Source organism: Hyperoodon ampullatus (genome assembly GCF_949752795.1).
Source record: "Hyperoodon ampullatus genome assembly, chromosome: 2".
NCBI lineage: Eukaryota > Metazoa > Chordata > Mammalia > Artiodactyla > Ziphiidae > Hyperoodon > Hyperoodon ampullatus.
This window is the reverse complement of record NC_136915.1, coordinates 126970834-126990118: the sequence shown is the minus strand read 5'-3', so window position 1 is coordinate 126990118 and position 19285 is coordinate 126970834. Positions and strand designations below refer to the sequence as shown.

Below are 19285 nucleotides of genomic sequence, written 5' to 3'. Positions count from 1 at the left end.
GGTGGCCTTGTAGAATGAGCTTGGGAGTGTTCATTCCTCTGCAATTTTTTGGAATAGTTTGGGAAGGATAAGTGTTAACTTTCCTCTAAATGTTTGACAGAATTTGCCTGTGAAGCCATCTAGTCCTGGACTTTTGTTCATTGGAAGTTTTTTATCACAGTTTCAATTTTAGTAGTTGTGATTAGTCTGTTCATATTTTCTATTTCTTCCTTGTTCAGTCTTGGAAGGTTGTACCCTTCTATGAATTTGTCCATTTCTTCTAGGTTATCCATTTTATTGGCGTATAGTAGCTTTTTTGTTGTGAGGATTATTTTTAGTATACATATCTGCCACCTCTTTCCTCAGTGTATGCTGGCCATTATCCCCTTTACAGGAGGTATGACTGATGTTGTGGTGACCAGGGCTTGCACTGGATATTGAGCAGGGCCTCCCCTTTGCTCTGTGGTTGTCACTGCCCTGTCAGACATGGGGTCTGCTCCCTAGTTGTTGGACTAGAGGCCCCCAGGTCTGTTTCTTAGCTGTGTTTCTGATCTGCGGTGTGAGGTAGGCAGGTTTGGAGCACTCTCACTGGGAGGGAAGCCACTAAGTATTCCTTCTCTGGACCTGTTCACCTGTGGCTATGCTCTGTTGTGTCGCCTTTCACCCATTGTGTGATCTCTCAGATTGCACTGTTGTTGACACTGCTCTCGGCCCCTCCTTAACTGTGGGTATGCCGGCAGTTGGCCCTGATGTCTCTCAGACGTTGTTTTCACCAGGCCACCAGCGTAGATCCACTGAAGTCAGGTCCCAGGACTGCAGTAATCATAAATCTGGACCCGCTGTGGATGCTATGGGAGCAGCTCACACTCTGGCCTGGCCCAACCCCCATGTGTTTGTACCCACAAAATTTACAGCTGCTAAAGCTAGACCCGTCATGGCTGCAGGAGCACTGTATGTCCGTTCAGATGTTCTGTAGGCACTGAGTTTACAAAACCAGTGGGGGCGGTGTCAATTCATGGTTTGTGCAACGGGGAGGAGAGATTTCAGCTTTTCTTCCTTAGTTGCACGGCCCCTGGGGCTTGGCTGTGGTTCCAGCCCCATAGAAGTCTGCTCCCAGGACTGTCCTGGAGCACACAAGTCTGCCCCAGCGAGGAGTGGCAACAGAGGCGGCAGTGGCCAGGGTCATGAGAGTGCCTGCTGTGGTGGGGACAGGGAGCGGAGGAGAAGGCTGCAGCCTCTTGGGTCGGGGGAGCTCTGGTGGGGACGGATGCGTGGGGGAGCCTGTGGCCACGTGCGCAAGAGAGATGACCTCGGGGGGACAGGGTGCTTCGTGTCGCAGGTAACCATGGGTGGGAGCCCTTCCTAGTGCCCAGGGAGACAGGGGCCGGTGCGTGGGGAGAGAGGCTGCAATGGCGGCCCCGCCCCTTGCGTGTCACTCAACAATGGTGCTTAGCTTCTATGGCCGTCAGGCTTTCCTCCGCAAGCATTCCAGTTGCGGATTGCCTCACTCCTGTTCCCTCAGTCTGTCTCCTACAGCAGTCCTCTCCCTGGATTTGCTTTGCAAACCCCACATTCCAGCTTCCAGGCCCTGTCTGCACCAGCGGACACACATCTCAGGCTGGGGTACAGACCATCTGTGTAGGTCTCACTCTGTCCTGCCTGCCACTGACCAGTTGCTGTGCTCTCCTCTAATAGCCCCCGATGCTCCCCTTCTGTCCCAACTGATCTCCCCGCCAGTGAGGGGGCTACCCCAGATGCAAGAACCTCTCCTCTCCTTCAGCACCCCCCGCCCCCAGGGAGCTGTCCCTCTTCCTCTCCTCCCTTCTGTTTTCTTTTGTCCTACCCAGTTACACAGGGGTCTTTCTTATCCTTTTAGGTGTCTGAGGTCCTCTGCTACTGTTCAGCCAGTGCAGTGTGAAAACTGTCCCACTTTTTTTTTTTTTTTTTTTTTTTTGGCGGTGCGGGCCTCTCACTGTTGTGGCCTCTCCCGTTGCGGAGCACAGGCTCCGGACGCGCAGGCTCAGCGGCCATGACTCACGGGCCCAGCCGCTCCGTGTCATGTGGGATCTTCCCGGACCGGGGCACGAACCCGCGTCCCCTGCATCGGCAGGCGGACTCTCAACCACTGCGCCACCAGGGAAGCCCTGTTCCACTTCCTGATGCATCTGTGGGGAGAGGTGAACTCCATGTCCTCCTACTCTTCCACCATCTTGGCTCCTTCCCTACTTTTTAAATTGTAGGATCATGAAATCGATTTTATGGGGTGAAACCAAAAGTTTTTTTTTTTTAAACGTGGAATAAAATAAGAAGGAATAGGAAATGTCTGAGTGCTTCACATATAATGAGGATTAATATTGTTTTATGAAATGATAGTTACATTTATACATATATGTGGGAGAGTGTGCATGTTTCTAAATTGTGATGTAAAATGGATTTGTTACTATGGATCTTAGTTAAAAAGGGAAGAAAAGAAAAAGATTAAAAGCTATTGTCTAATTTATGGTATGGTATGGAGGAGCAATGTCATTACATCTGGTTCGACTTAGATTTACTTCTTTGGACAATCATTCAATGTTTTTGACCCTCAGTTTCTTATTTGGATAAACAAGGATACCTGCCCTATATGCTTCATGCAGTTGTTTCAAAAATGAAATAAATTCTAAGATGATATACAGTTGTAGCACTCCTTGTTCCTTTAGAGTGGTTTGTCAATTATTTTATATTGAAGAAACTCATGGCTTACAATAGCAATCATTTATGCTCATGTTCATCAGTCTTCAGGTCAGCTGGAATATGATTGATCTGTTGTGCTGCATTTGACTGGGTGGCTCTGTTTCAGGTTGTGCATTGTGGGTTGTCTTAGCTATGGTTTGGGTTTGGTTCTGATCCACATGTGTTTATTGTGTGGTCCAGGCAAAAGGGGCAGCATCTATCCAGGGCATGCTTTTCTCATGGAAAATCACCAGAATATAAAAACAAAGTCAAACCACATAAACATATTTATGACTTCTGCTTTCATTATAGACATGAAAATTCCATTGGCCAAGTGAAATCACATGGCTAAGCCCAAAGTCACTGGGGAGAGATAGCGTATTCCAATCCCAGTGGAAGGGTGATAGAAGTGAATATTTGCTGAAGAATAATCTTAACTATTACATTACCCAAAAATCATTTAATCCAAACTTTTCTTAAGTACTTCATTCTCAAATATGAAAAGACAGCCAAGTATCACTATGTATTTGAAGAAAGCCTCTTATATAATAGAGTGTCTAAAACACATAAATAGGAAAAAAGGAAACTGAGGCAATATTAGCAGAGGAGAACATTTAAAATACTTTAATATTTTAATGGAGACATACAATATTGTATTAATAAGATAAAAATAGCATGCTATATAAAAACAATGAAAAAAAGAAATAGCTCATGGAAATGAAAACTGTGCTAAATTTTTTTTCTTAAATTCAACAGAATTTTTGGAACATGAAGTCAAGGGACTATCTCAGAAGTTAGAATCAGAAAACAAGTAGAGAAAATATATAAGAAAATAGATGATCAATTCAACAGAGCCAAAAACCAATGTCCAGGAGTTCCAGGAAGAGGAATTATTAAAATATATAGCATCAAAATATTTTAAAATAATAGTACAAGAAAATATCTTCAAACTAAAGAAAACAAACCTCCAGATTGAAAAGGGCCTACTGAAAATCCAGCACAATGCATGAAAAAAGCCCCATCCCAAAGTCTAACATTGTAAAATTTCAAAATTCCAGGGAAAAAAAATTATTATAAAAGCTTTCAGAAACAAAAAGCAAATCATAGACCAAGTATTAGGAATCAGAATGGCATAGGGCTTTTAAATTGTAATATTACAATCTTGAAGACTGGAGTAATCAATCCCTTAAAAATCCTGAATGAAAATTAATTTCAGCATAGATATTCATACCTAGCCAAATTATCAAGTGTATGCATAGAATAACAGCATTTTCAGGCATACAGATACTTTTTGAAAATGTATTATTCCTGTAACCTTTCTTGTGAAAGTTACCTGGAGAATGTACTTCAACCAAAAAAGGGAGTAAACTGTAAAACAGGATGACTTAAAACCCAGAAAACAGGAAACTCTAATAGGAGCATGGGTAAGGCTTAACCCAAGACAGAGATCAACCAGGCCAGACGTAAGTCACCAAGAAGGATATATCTAGGAAAATAATTTAACAGAACTGATGAGTTATCTGATATGTTTCATTATTTGAAAAAATTTTATTGATGGGTATTTGAGTGACCTGTTTGAACATTTGGGGGAAAATGTTACTTACCTAGAAAAATAACTATTAAAAAGCAAGCAGTTAATTCTACATAAATAATAAAATGTTTTACAAGAAAATTAATTTAAGCAGAATAATGCTTGTCTCAATAGTGAATAATATTTCTATAATCATTATAATGTGAATGAACTACTGACTAATGATTTAACCAAAATTGTTATATGGGAGGATGAGGTAGGTATATTGGGTAGTATAAGAGAGCTAAATCACTACCTTTTTTAATATAGGAAGTCAGTAGATGATGTCTAATGTAGCAAAATCAAGGGATAGCATTATAAGTCTGTTACTTAAAAGTATGAAGATAAATATCAGAGGTGGATACTGTGTGCCATTGAGGATTAGGCTTGGAGATGGGTGTACTCTCTGACTTAAATTAGGCACATTACTTTGATAAGAAAATCTAATAAATAATTATAATAAAGTTTACCATGATTTATAAGAAAACTTGGTACATTACAGATTATAAATGAACAGTAATGAGTCTCCCTTTCTCCACATCCCATCCTTGGTACTATTCTCCTGAGGTAGCCACTTTTAACAGTTTCTACTTTTAGTTATTCCTGTGGTTACTTACATTCATGACTTGAAGTGTACCTTTTGGTACAGTGTAAAGCTATCTGGACTCGTCTTTGCCTGGTTAGCCAAAAGATGGCCATATCAAACTGCATTGTACATTGCAGGTTAATAGTGTACTTTGAGAGTAGTGTACAATTGGCCTACGACTGTTGTTGGTCTTTAATCCCTGAGCCACTACCTACAGCCAAGGAAGCAGCCTTGACCTAGTTGGGTGAGGCAAAGGGTTACCCTGCCAGTGGGAGTATGGCATTTCTGGCAAGAAATTCCTCTTCTAACTGTTGGAGTTGGTGCCATGGCAGATTTTCCTGACTCAGGGAGTAAGTGTTGAGCCCTGGTCCAGCTGGTTAGATTATTTGTTGATTTTGATTATCTGCACCAATAAGCTGTTTCTCTGGCACAGATAATCAGAAGCAGGCAGTAATTTTCCATCTTCCTAGCAAAAATGCTTTTTGCATTTTGAAATTATAATAAAGTTTTATTCAGTTTTCTCCAAAATAGGACTTTATCTGGAAATTTTATTGAACTAAATCAAGAACTCTTTAGTCCTCTGTGATAACTATATATCCTTAGGCAGGTCTTTTTCTTCTACTTATATTTTTGCTCTTCTTGAAAGACAGAGAAAAATCAGTAGTAATGATACTAGCTGTCTTTTTTTCAGCTCTTACTATATGCTAGGCACTCTGCTAAGTACTCATCATCTCATTTTATCTTCACAGTAGTTTTAGGAGCTTGCTAGAGTTATCACTCCCATTTTAGACTGAAGAAACTGGTAAGAGTTGTGTCACTTGTCCAAGGTCACAGAGCTGGAAAGTGCCAGAGCTGTGTCTGAAACCCTGATTTGTGTTGACTCTTGGGCCCATGTTCTTTATCTCTGTGTTTGACTGACTTTCACTGTGGCCTCTGACTTTTTATTACATGAGATTAAGAAAGCAGCTGCTTTATACTTAAAACCTAATTACCAATGTAAGGTTACATACGTTGTTGTTGTTGGAAAGTACTTATAAAACTTGTTGCACATTTTCTTTTTTATTTTAATTAATTAAATTTATTTTATTTTTGGCTGCATTGGATCTTCGTTGCTGTGAGCAGGCTTTCTATAATTGCAGAGAGCGGGGGCTGCTCTTCGTTGTGGTGTGCAGGCTTCTCATTGCGGTGGCTTCTCTTGTTGCGGAGCACGGGCTCTAGACGCTCTGGCTTCAGTAGTTGTGGCACGCGGGCTCAGTAGTTGTGGCTCGTGGGCTCTAGAGTGCAGGCTCAGGAGTTGTGGCACACAGGCTTAGTTGCTCCACGGAATGTGGTATCCCCCAGGACCAGGGCTCGAACCTGTGTCCACTACATTCTCAGGCGGACTCCTAACCACTGCACCACCAGGGAAGTCCTTGCACCTTTTCTTTTGAAGAAAGTTTGGAATTTTATACATTTTCTATTTCTGTCATTTTTTTTGTATCCTCTCAATTCAAAATTCTTTGTTGTCTCCTGATAGCTCTCCTTTTCTTGATATTTACATATACTCATCATGTTCTCTTTATACTTCTGTTTTAAGTGTCTCTGCTTCTCATGTTTGGAGTATTGCACCTGTCTTTGTGTGGTCTCCCTACTGCCAGTCTCTACTATCTTAATGATCATACACATTGATCCAGTTTTTTGAAGCTCTGCTCTCATATTGCATACCTGTTTAAACCATTTTCCCCTCATTCTCTATAAGAAAAATATAGCTTTATAAATCTAGAATTCAAGATGTTTCATAATTGGTCTAATCTATCATTCCATGAGTTTATGTGGCCTTACCTTCTTTCCCACTTTTCTTGCCCATGCTAGTGTATCCCTAATCTGGCCTGCTGAAGCACAGATTTTCTCTAAATCTCATTTGTTGTTTTTTATATGCTTTGTATTTTGATAGTCTTTTTGTGTGTTTATGTCTCATTTACTCAACTGAATTGTTAAGTCCTGAGTGTAGAGATGGAAACTCCCTGAGTCCACCATAATATTTAGTATAGATTCTTGCATATAGCACTGTGTAAAAAAATAATGAATGAATTTTTGAAATTTTAAAATTAATGTATAATTCCAATTCTATATTTCTTTGCTTTTTTGTTAATTTCATAAATGTTAGACAACATTTAGGAGACTTTTATATTTTTCCATCTCTTTAATTATGTTTAGTTATGAATGGAAATATATTGAGATAACTTTAATGGTTAAAAATATTTTAAACAAACCAGTTTCACTTAGTATCCTAATCTGAAAGATATAGAAAATCTACTCTGAATGAAAGCAGTATACTCATTATTACTTAGGATTTTTTAAAATAAATAACTTATAGTAAGTTGTTTTATTATATTGTTGGTAATGTACAGTTTTGGTGGGGATAAACTGAATATTTGTAGTGTAATAAATGTAGAAAAATAAATTATTTAGTTTATCCTGCCTGATATATTAAATATAATTGTAGATTGTTCAGAATATTGAGTAATGACATGAGGAAATTAGAATGTACTTAAATACCCAGTTTAAAACTCCACTTAGACATGGTTTTGTTTTCCAAGAGTGGATTGCATTTTTGTGTATTAAAAGTGCTTCTTGCTTTCTGCTGAATTTGAAAACGTTTCAACCCTTTACTTTCCCCTTTTTTGTTTTTCTTGTTTTAGTAGTCTGAATATTTATCTCTTCTATTTTCTTTTTATTTAAATTATGGAGGTTCCATAATAAATAAATATTTGTACTTTAATGTATAAATTATTTAAACTATGTTCTATGTAACATATTTTTGCTTTGAAATATTTGAGTTTCAGTAAAAAAACGATAATTTCATACTGAGACCAAAGAATAAACTATCATAAATTTTCATATGTTTTAGATGTTTATTAATCTTAGAGTGCTTTTGTTGCCTTTGTAAAATGCAATTATAATGCAATATTATTTTAGCTCAGAAATGTCATACATTCAAAACGCTTGAAGGTTCTCATGCTTTATTTTTTCCTAAATTATTTTTTTCCAAATAATATTGTGCATCATAATGATGCCTTCTTTTACACCTCACATTTTTCTTAAAGATATCTTAAATTATTTTACGATCTAGTTTGGTTTTCAAAACATCCAAATGAAACCATAAATGTATCTTTTAAAAAAAAGAGTCTCATATTTGATGTAAATCACTGCACATGTCTGATCTAATCTCACAAACAGAAATGTTGTATTTTAAAAATAGTGACTTTTAAAGTTTGTATTATTTTTTAAAGGGACTGAGCCTTAGATTCAAAGTGCAGATTATCCATTTTGACTATTATCATTTAATCATTTCATTTTTAAAATTAGACTGAATCTTACGATCTGAAAAATCCTCACTAATGTGCAGTTTGGCCTGTGTTAATTCCCTTTGTCATAAAATGGAAGCTAGCCTAAATTTTCTAATAATTTTTCATCACATTAAAATTCATGGCAAAAATAAAAATGGGATAATTTTGAATTCAAGTGCATATATTTTATAGGATGCTTTTTCCCTCTTCTCTCTACCTAAGGAAATAGAGAAATTGAGTTTAGAACTGAGTGAAAGCAAGCAGCACTTGGAACAGGAGCAGCAGAAGGCAACCCGGGCCAGAGAGGAGTGCCTGAAACTGACAGAACTGCTGGGCAAATCTGAGCACCAACTGCACCTCACCAGGTACTGCCTAATCCCATTATGCACCATAGCACCAATTTCATTCCACTGATTTTTGCCACAGGCTTCCAAACAGTTGTTAGAGTTAAGTCTTAGTCATTCAATTAACACACAGTTTTTAGGCATATTAAGAAAAGTGGAGACGTGGTAAGCAAAACACCCAGACATGTGAATGATAAGTGTGGCAGGGAATTACTGATATATTACAAAACCTTTCATCTACAATGCTCAAATATTTAGGTGATTCTCTAACAATATAAGCAAAATGACATATTTCTTCTACCACTATACTACCTCTCATGTTAATTCTGTGTCTAATAAAAATGTTGAACTGAAGTATCTGAGGAATATATTTAGGAAAATAATCAAATACTGTCAGTGGTGAAAGAGACAAAGTAAAAGACATTCTAAGATGCAAACTGAGATGGAACTGATACAAAATAAGCAACCTGAGTCCTAAGGAGGTGTAAAATTTAGAGATGAAATTGATTAGCACTGTTCATGTTTAAACCATTACTATAACCATGTTTACACTATCATGATTTCAAATTACATTGCTTCCATCATGAGATATTGTGATGTGATCATCATTGTCATAAAACTTCAGTAAACATGTAGCTCAGCCCTAAATTACAGTAAGACATTTTTGGTAGTAAACATTGGGCAATTTGCTGTATTGAAAACACACACACACATACATAAATATACACAGAGAAAAATTTGAACTGAAATTGTAGGTAAGTCACATTACCATATAAATGGGTTCCTTTTCCCTTTGAGTTTTAGTACAGTTTTTCAGTTTTCAGATCAAGGCTTTGGGTTTGTTCAATTCTTAGAGTTTTCCAGTTTTTAGAGAGAACTTTGTCTAAATACACATGTAAGTTTATAAAATTTGGTTTATTCATAAATTAGAAAAACACTGGTCTTCTAATCATAGTAATATGTTGAATTTAAACTATGAAAGGGGACTGATCCCTTTTACATTAAATATGACAATGTAATTCTGAGCACGGTATGATAACAGATGGAGAAAAGCACCACTTGAACAGCCTGCATTTGGAGAAAAAAAATATTCTAGAGGTTGGTGAACCTCCCAAAGTTTTGGGTTAGTGTTAAGATGCCTCTAGTTCTGTTAAAATCAAACTTGGTTAAAAACATTTTGTTATGATAATATTCCAAATGGTTTGCCAACTTCCTTTTTAAACAATGAAAGAAAAAGAGAAGAAAGAAGGAGAAAGAGAGAAAGGAAAAAATGAAAGAAAGAAAACAAATCATTTATACATGTGTGATATCTGGAAAAATCCCAAGAGATGAAACACTTTTATGAGAAAAAATTTCTTAATATTACAGAACAGTAACCATTCTTTTAATGCCCATTTAGAGTATTGTCATTGTAGAACTGAGAATGTAATGTTAACATAGTTCCTATGTTATTTAATCTTAGAAGTTTTGGAATTTAGCTTGATCATGATAGTTAACCGTTCTTCTTCTCTGTCAGACTTCTATTGAGAACCAACCATTTGTGTGCTAAGTACCACTAACCCACAGAAATAAGACAGCTTTTAATGTCTTAGTGTGGCTGAGCTTCAATAAATAAATATTAATGCTGGTTTTGTCCCCTTTGCCATTCTGTCTTATTCAGAGAGTTAATTTCTGAAGTCAAAGTCCATAGAGAGCTTTCCTGTGCAGTATCAATTTGTACTGTCTGACAAGATCCATTTCTTGCAAGTAAAGCATATTAAGATGCAGCAACTGCTGAAAATGGACTGGTGGTAACTAATTCCTTTGTTCTTAAGAAAAACGGTTTTGCTTGGTTCCATAGAAAGCTTTTTCTATTGAGCTTTATTTACAACACGTCTACCAAAATTTAACTTAGTCTTATAGAAAATAAAACTTAATTACCTATTTTCTAAATGTAGTACTCTTTTGTAAGCATTTTACACTTAGTCTATATTGGTGTTTTATAAAATCCACATTCATAAATTTAAAGATGACAGTAAAAAATGGAAGGAACTGTGTATATCTCTCTTTTGCACTGAAAATGTGACTTGGTTGTTGGGCTAAATATTTCTGATATATAATTTGGGGTTTTTTAGAGTTTGCTTCCCCTCACCATTCTTTATTGATTCATATACTCAAGTGTATGACTGGGAAACTTCACGTCTTTCTTTTCCAGTGTAAACCAGCTGAAATAAATAAATCCCACACAGGTAGTGCTTCATTTAGTCTTAATTTAAATATTTTGAGAGGCATATTCTAAACAAAGTTTAAAATTAAATATGAAAAAGATGATATAAAGTAATGATAAAATAAGGATTCAAATCTTCTAGGGCAAAGACAATTAAAACTGGGGTAGAAATCCACAGGCAAATCTGAAAGAAAAATAACCTGTCACTTTTTTGGAATTTCCCTTTATTGTCTAATTGGACTTAAAAATGGAAAATAGAAATTTGTTTATTGAAGGACCCAATTAGTAAATATAACATTCACTTATTTAACAAGTATTTATTGAGCACCTACTATCTTTTCAGTACATTGGATGGCCCTGGACATAGAGAGAAAAAAAAAAACTCAGTTCCTACCCTTAGGTTGTTCACACGCTACTAAGGAGCCAAATCTATATATGCAATTATAATAAAGTGTGATAACAGTGTAATTAGAGAAGTGAAGATTGCCGCAGGAGCACATACAAAGGAGAACTGGCTCATTCTACATTGCCGCTGAAGGTGATAGGGAAAGCTTTCTGAGTTCATGAATAGGAGTCCTCAAAGTGAAGAAAGGTGGGGTGAATACCCCAGGTAGAGGGAACAATATATGCAAAGACATAAAGATGGGAGGGAATATAAACTCTACAGTCACATTAGGTGTTTGGCAAGAGACAAACCTGGAAAGGGGAGAAGAAAGAGAGGAAGGGTCTTGTGGGCCATATTCTGGAGTTACCCTTGATGTACTTTAATCAGGGCTGCCAACATGATCAACTTTTTGGGTTGGGATCCTAACTCAGACAGCTGTGTAGAGAGTGAACTTGGAGAGTTGTTGTAGGAGACAAGAAGGCCAGTTAGAACAGAGGTGGAAGCTACAGCCCATAGGCCAAATCTGGCACATTTTTTTATGGTCCATGAGCTATCGATGTTTTCTATATTTTTAAAGGGTTGGGGGGAAAAAGAAAAACAATGTTTTATGACACATAAAAATTATACATGCATAAGTAAAATTTTATTGGACACAGCCATGATTATCCTTTATGTATTATGTATAGCACTGCCATGGCAGAATTGAGTATGGTCCTCAAAGCCTAAAATAGTTATTATCTGGCCCTTTATAGAAAACGTTTACAGTTCCTCAGTTGCGAGGCTGTTTAACTCAAGTAAGAAGTCAAGAGAGCTTGAACTATGATAGGATCCAATGTGTATTTAAAGAAGGTAATTGAAAGGCACTGTGAAAACAGATTGGTTGTAGAAGAGATGATTGGCAGATACTCCAATTAGAATATAAGTACAGTAGTAGTCCTCAGCTGTGACTGAGCCAGTAAAATGGAAAGGAAATAGTATCTTCAAGAGGCATTTAAGGTAGTGATAAGAGAGGCTAGAATTAAAGGTGATTCCAAAGTTTCTAGTCTGTGTTAGCTGGATGATCCATCAGTTCAACTAGGGAATGTAGAAGGAGTAGCAGAGGGAAGAATATGTTTTATTTCAGAACTCCGATGGAGATGTCCAGTGTAGATCTAGCATGAGGAGAAAGATCAGGACTAGAGGTTTAGATCTGGGTACTTTTACATAAAGATATTGTAGCCGAAGGAGTGGGTGAAAGCATGTAGAGAGGACCATGTTTTCAAGTACTGTGGAAGAATAGCTAAGGAGACTGAAATGGGACCTTCAGTGTATAAGAAAAGAATAAAGAGTGATTCAAAGTATGCTTTTGGTGAAGTAACAATTAAAACCACACACTTTACTAAGGGTGTGGGGGGGGCGGTTGGTAGGTATCCTAGGGTTAAGGAAACTGAGTTATAGTATCTTCTCACAGGCATTCACTACCTTTGCAACTTTTGACAAATTACTTAATTCTTTGAACCCACATAACTTACCTATAAAATTAGGTTAGACTAGATCATCAAGTTTCCTTCCAGCTCTGATAGTCAATGATTCTAACAATGATTTAAGACAATGCATTATTAAATTCCTGTTTCTGGACATTGGGTATTTAAATTGCTTGGAGTATCCTGTGTTTAAAATGTTTCCTTAGTTTGAAGCTCAAAGAGATTTCATAGAAATGTCCTTCCTACCCACCATTTACATTCATCATAATTTAGGCTCTGCCAGCTTCTCATAAGGGTTATGAAAATACTCTCCTAACATCCTTCCAATCTCTTGTGCCAACCACTGCTAAGTGGATATCCATAAGCACTGTCTTGACTCTGTTACCTGCTCTCAAAACCTTCGTTGGTGCCATGCTATTGTAGAAGGTCCAGACCACTCAGCATTTAAGGTTGCCTGACAGGCTCCCAACCTTCTGGTTTTATTTCATTGCTACCAGTTTCATCCTCTCACATGCTGATTTCCAACATGTGATTTAAGCAGATGCAGCCCTCCTTCAATTTTTGGACTTTTCTCCCCTTTTACTGTTCTCTACACCCGGAATACCCCTTTGAGCTTCTCTAGCCTTATTGTAATCTTACCTTCTTTTCCAGGTCTCCCTGAAATCCTGATTTTTCCACTGTAGTCCTCCCTGATGACCCATGCCAGAGGGAGCACGTTTCCCTCTGATTCATCCTTCCTACTTAGAGCTGAAGGCACTTCCTACTACTGAACAAATTCCTCAAAACAGGAAAAATGAAAATCTGAAAAAAATAAATTCATACTCTGAAGTTTTTGTGTACCTGCTAGTCTTCCCTTCTATAATGCATTATTCCTCAAGTGGGAGGAGAGGCCTTATTAATATTACATTTTTCAGAGCACCTACCTCAGCCCTTTGCAAAGAGTTGGAGCTCAATAAGTCACTATTATAGGAATGGTTAATATATTGCAAGTTTACGACTATTTGTTCCAAGCCCAGTATTGATATATAAATAAACAAATATATACATATATATGTATTATCAGGTATATCAGGGTAAAAAATAAGACATGGAGTTAAGATTGAAAATTTTTGTTGGGAATTTTTCTTGTACATATTATACTATGTTATGATTTTGTAATATTTTTTCATTTTTAACTTAGTATGCACATACTTGTTTAAGCATAGCCGAATCAAATGATAACCATTCTAACAATTCAAGTAGGGTTGGTAAAGTGTAGTATGCCTCTCCCCTAAATATGCTCACTTGAAAACCTCAGACACACACACATACACACACACAAAGATTTTAAACTAGAGGTCTCTGTAATTAAAAGATAGCCCCTCTGACAGTGTTTGAAACCAGTGCCTAATAAACATGATCATTAAGCATACATAGCCCAGTATACATGTAAACAAAAGCAAGACTACTCCCTTGCCAGTTATGTCTTTGCTAGTAGTAGTCAAACAACTTCTTTCTTTTCAATAACAAACTTCGAAGTACATTTAAAGATATCTGTTCATGTATTTGCTCACTCTGCATGGAACGTTTGCTGTTACAAGACACTGTGCTAGGGATGATGGGAGATATAAATATAAAGTAGCTTCATATGCTGCCCTTCAGAAGCTTATAGGCTAGTGGGGAAGAAAAAAAATACACAAAGAGTTGGTAAGATAAATGATAAGATCCAGAAGGGAGATTCCAGATAAAGTGTTACAGGGACAGAGGGACAGGTAATTTCTTAGCGATCCTTGGTAGCATTTGGATATAGGAAAATGGAAATGAAGGAAGTTTCATGGGAAATTCCAGAGGGAAAAATGGCATTTGGGAGGTACACATGCATACATAAGAGTAAGTTAAATACATACAAGTATCAGTCTCTGAGGTTAAGAATATATTCATCTTAGGATCTGCTTGGTACCATGCCACATGAAGTAGCTTTTTAAAAAATAATAATAGAGGTAGGAGCTAAAGGCAAGGGGCCATCATTTACTGAACCTCTACTGTGCTCTGGGAACTGAGCTGAGTGCTTTTCATTTATCCCTCCCAATAGCCCTGTAAGATGCAGACTACTATTTCCTTGTTTTACAGTTGATGTAACTAGGCACAAAGAAACCAAACGATTCATCTAAGGTCACACAGCTGGTATGTATTTGAAACCCAGCAATTTGCTTGCAAAGCCTATACAGTTATCCATCAGGCTGTAGTTCTATGTGAATTAGTAGGAAAATGGATTAATGCGATTGCTTCTAAAAGACAACCAAGAAAATCTGTAACGTAAATTTATAATAGAGATTAGTGTTAGCTGCTCCCTTATACACTGATATAAATACCTGTCAGTGAACTGTAGTCTTGGCTATGCTTTTCCTAAGAAACAGTGTCCTTTGGCTCATCATTTGCCTTAGTCATTTAACACATTGTAATACAACTATCATTCTCCTTTACTTCACTCCTTTTTTACCCAAGAGGAAAGAGAGGCTTTTATTAAAAAGTGGAAATTCCTTCACATATTTGTTTTTGACATGTCCCAACATCTTTAAAAAGCTATAGAATTTAAATCCCTCTCACAAGACTACCATTTACATACATGTGGGCAGATTACTTTATGATATTACATATTAGGCTCCAGCTTATATCAGCAGGGCTACCTTTAAAATGTGTATTTCCCCTTTTACATAAATAACGTTTTTAATGATATGTACTTCAAAGCACTTCTTACAGCAGGAATCTAAGAGAGGTCCATAAAATAGGTATTATGCTATGACCGACTTTTGTGATCTAGATGGGACAATTTGACCTTATGACCTCGAGAGATAGCAACTTGAGCTATAGTGTTCGTATCTTTTTGAAAGTGAGAAAGAGTATAAGAGAGAAGTCACCAGGTTATCCGATTATGATGGGTGCTTTACTTGGGGAGAGGTGATTAAGGCTTCCATTCCAGAGCCTTTAGCTTCCACCTAATAACTATTGGTAAGTGCATGCTTAGTGGTTTGACCTCTCAGATTACCAGTATGAGTCAGGACTCTTTGGTTGAGGTAATAGAAACCCCAAAAGGGGGAGTGATTAGTTTGATAACCAGACCATGTAAAACCCAGGTGCGACTGGGGCCTCAGGGTTTCTTGGACCAGGGACTCCAGGTGGCACCATCGTGCAGTTATTTTCTGTCAATCGCAGGGCTCGACTTCTGTCTGAATGTTGGCTCATTCTTTCAGGTTCTTCCACAGCATGGAGCCACATCCTTCAATCTGAACTAAACATAAAGGAGATGCCCTTGATTTCAAACTGTAAAAATGTGACGTCCTGGCTCCTCCACTTCCAATTCAGAACCTTCAGTTCAAATTTCAAAGCTGACTCACGTGCACACACACCCTTTTGGGTGCTGTAGCTGGCAGCCTTGGCAGAACCTCAAGAGTAAGGGAAGAGAGTTGTACTAAGCAAGGGGAGGTGCTCTTACTAGGGGAAGGTTGTCAGGATCCTGAGTAAATAAAACAGCAGATGTCCCTTCTATTGTCTTTTCAACAATCCCTGCTTTTTCCTTTGGTTAAGGGATGGTTGGAAGTGGAAAGAGAAAGAGGAGTACATCTCTGTCATGTTGGTTTGAGAGAGATTCTCTATTGTCAACATAAATCCAAGGAGGCATGATCAGTTCTCCACAGGGATGCTTTGTGGTTTTATTTAAAGAACTCTTAGAATATAAAAAGAGATATAAAGGATGCATAGGTGAATGTTTAGCACATGCCAAGCACTGTGCCTTGTTTTCCTATAACAGTGCTATATAGTAAGTGTGGTCCATGGTGGGCTGTAGGTTACTACTCTGTGGCAAGATAGATCCAAAGGTGAAAGTGTTTGGAAACGTTTTTATCATTTTAAATTGCCGCGATATCCAAGTACGTGGTCAGTGTGCTCTTTTTTTTTTTGTATCTTTAAATTAAAAAAACATTTCTAATAATTCTTTTTTTTGCATTTTACAAAGCTAATGCTTTGTAAAAGATTAGCTATTTTACACAAGAAGCTTGAGACACCCTGCTTTCTCAGTCAGAACAACCAGCCCAAGGAAGCCGAGTCTTGGAAGGGTGAGACAAGGAGTCACACAGGGGGAAGAAGGAGGCAGACTTTGAACTGGGTCCATCACACTCTAGAACCTGTGATCTGGATTCGTGTTCACAAAGAAGCATAAAAACATAATTCAAAGCTAACTAGAAATACTTTGGGGATTGTAAATTCTCAGTTCATGGGCCAGGAAGCAGGCCTTTTTCATCTCTGTGTCTCCAGCACCAAGTTCGTCAGCAGGCTGTTTGACAAGATCTCTGTAAATGCTGGATAAACGTGCCTTTCATCTTTGTTGTTAGTGAAAAATTCAGAAGGAACTGCACTGTTCAGGTGACAACTAGCTTAGGTCAAAAGAACAAGCTTTCAATATCTCTTCATTTGAAGGGAATGGTATAACATTGACATGTATTCTTGCTATTCCATAGTGAACTGTATCTTTTTTTTCCAAATTATTGAGGAATTTTTAGCCTTAAGTTTCCATTTAAAAGTTAAGTTCATTTTTTTTCTTATACTCCTTTCATGAATAAATTAAGCAGAGAACGTGTCAAAAATAATTTTAAATGGATATATGTGCAACCAACATCTTCAAGTCTTGAAATAGACAGCCTGGGTACTGTTTTAAATTGCGTCCTCTTTTCCTTCCCCCATCCAGTATCAGAGGGAACAGGCTGTCAGAGAGCCAGGAAAGACAAGGGATTTCAGTTTGCTCTGGGGGACATCACGTTGCCCAAGCCCACTCTGCTCCACCTGTTTGATGGGCTAAGAACCCTGGTCTCAGTGTGGCCCGGGACAGGGGAGGTTAGAATCAGAGGCTGCCAGGGAATGTGTCTCTGAAGGTTCTGCTTAGCGTTCCCTGGCTTGCTTCTCTCAGTCTGTGAAGCCCGAATGTGTGTGCAATGAAAATCCACGCTGGGATGTACTCTTCTCCCTGCCGCACAGGCCCACAGCCTGGAGCATGGTGGTGGTGGCTGCCAATTCATTTTCTGAAGAAGCCCAGAGGAAACTGAGAAGGCATTGTCCACACCACTTGCCTGATTCAAAACAATGAACATCAAGTTCAATGAAAATAGGAGAAAAAAAAGCAAGAGCAGAATTGTTATCCTAGTAGCCCTAAGTCTGAATAATTTTCTGCAGGAAAGCTCTGCTCTCTAATACTAATTTAAGGTAAAAGAAGTATAAAAGATCATCAACTTAGTATTAGGCGTTACTCACTTGTAATTTAATGTCTCCCTGATACCCACAAGTAGATCGTAGAGTGATTCATTGGTTGGTAAATCCTGGAATCAAAGCTCATTTTAAGGATACTGAGAAAAGAGGAGGCTTGGACAGTGCCCACCTCGGCCATGTCTCATGGAGGACCAGGGCCCAATTCAAGTAAACAAACTTTTATTAAGCTACTACTTTATTAGATTGGCCAAGCAGAGGAGACGGTTCCCTGAACTCAGGAACTCAGAGTGGGTACAAGAGAGGTCAGAAAATGTTTGGAAGCAGCCTGTAAATCCGATGACCAGCTGAGCAAAGACTGCTTCACCTTGGGTCTGTGTGGCCTCTCCCCAGCAAGAGCAGGTCACCTGTGGGAGGGCTGAGCATCCCCTGCCCTGACCAAGTGATGGGGAGGGTGGGGCACAGGGAGAGTGTCAAAGGAATTCCTGCAGGGAGGGTACCAGTGTCTTTGTAACTTATCCCTCTGACACCTATGTGTGACTACCTCCAAGAAGCCTATTGTTGAGCAAGGGATTTACCAAAAGAATGCACCCTGTGTTGAGGGAGTAGTTATAAATATAACTGTACCCACAAAAGAATTATATAAAATAAAGTAACAAGTCACTATGGGAATATATGCAAGAGATAGATGTAGGCAGTGTTCAAGATGGGGCCTTAAAAGTGGGTTTTAGCAGTGTTCAAGATTTTCTGATCTTCCAATAGCAGATCTGAAGTGTGGTTCACCTGGCTGTGCATAGTTCTGTTTACGATTATCTTCTGTCGCCTTGGGAAAAATCTCCTACTGTACTTTATTTCCTGCAGATCTTTACTGTGATTTTATGAGGATATATGTGAGTATGAAAATCATTTAAACTCATTCAGGTTTCTGTAAATCTGAGGTGCTGCTCATCTATTCAGGGACTCCTATGCTATTAATATGAATTCATGTAAAATTAATTATCAGTCATAATGTGTTGCTCAATCTAGAAAATGTTAGGGCAGTGATCAAATTACTCAAGTCCTTTTTTGCAAGGTGGTGGTGGTGACAAATTAGGGACACAAAGAGAGTATATTGTTAAATATATGACTTCCTATTTTCTAAATCTTAAGTAGTCCTCTTTGTCTTTAGAGGAAAAACCATCTTGCCATTCCTGATATTAACTGTTTGTTAAACAAGATCTAACGGAAGCAGCTCCACAACCTAGGGGCTCTTTAAGCTCTGCTTTGTTGCACTGATGGCAATTCTCTATTCTTAGCCTATTTCTGAAATAAGGCATTTATTCGCAATCATTCGCAAGTGAATTAATCATCAATGTTTGGGTTGAAGAAAGCTGATAATTATATTAAGGAATAATAAAATTAATCTACAGTGAAAATAGAGCCCATGTCAGAACTCTAGATGTACCCAAACTCAGATCCTGCACTCAGACTAATTTCCAC

The 19285-nt window shown here is 38.0% G+C and overlaps 1 protein-coding gene across 1 annotated transcript in view; it reads left to right on the top strand.

Moving 5' to 3' along the window:
* Positions 1 to 19285, top strand: part of SDCCAG8 (SHH signaling and ciliogenesis regulator SDCCAG8) — a gene marked incomplete at its 5' end in the record, with an annotated part of 265292 nt that overhangs the window by 126188 nt on the left and 119819 nt on the right. Inside the window, one exon of the mRNA XM_079726777.1 lies at positions 8369 to 8541. Within this exon, the coding sequence (XP_079582903.1) occupies positions 8369 to 8541 (173 nt within the window). The remainder of the gene's footprint in view (positions 1 to 8368; positions 8542 to 19285) is intronic.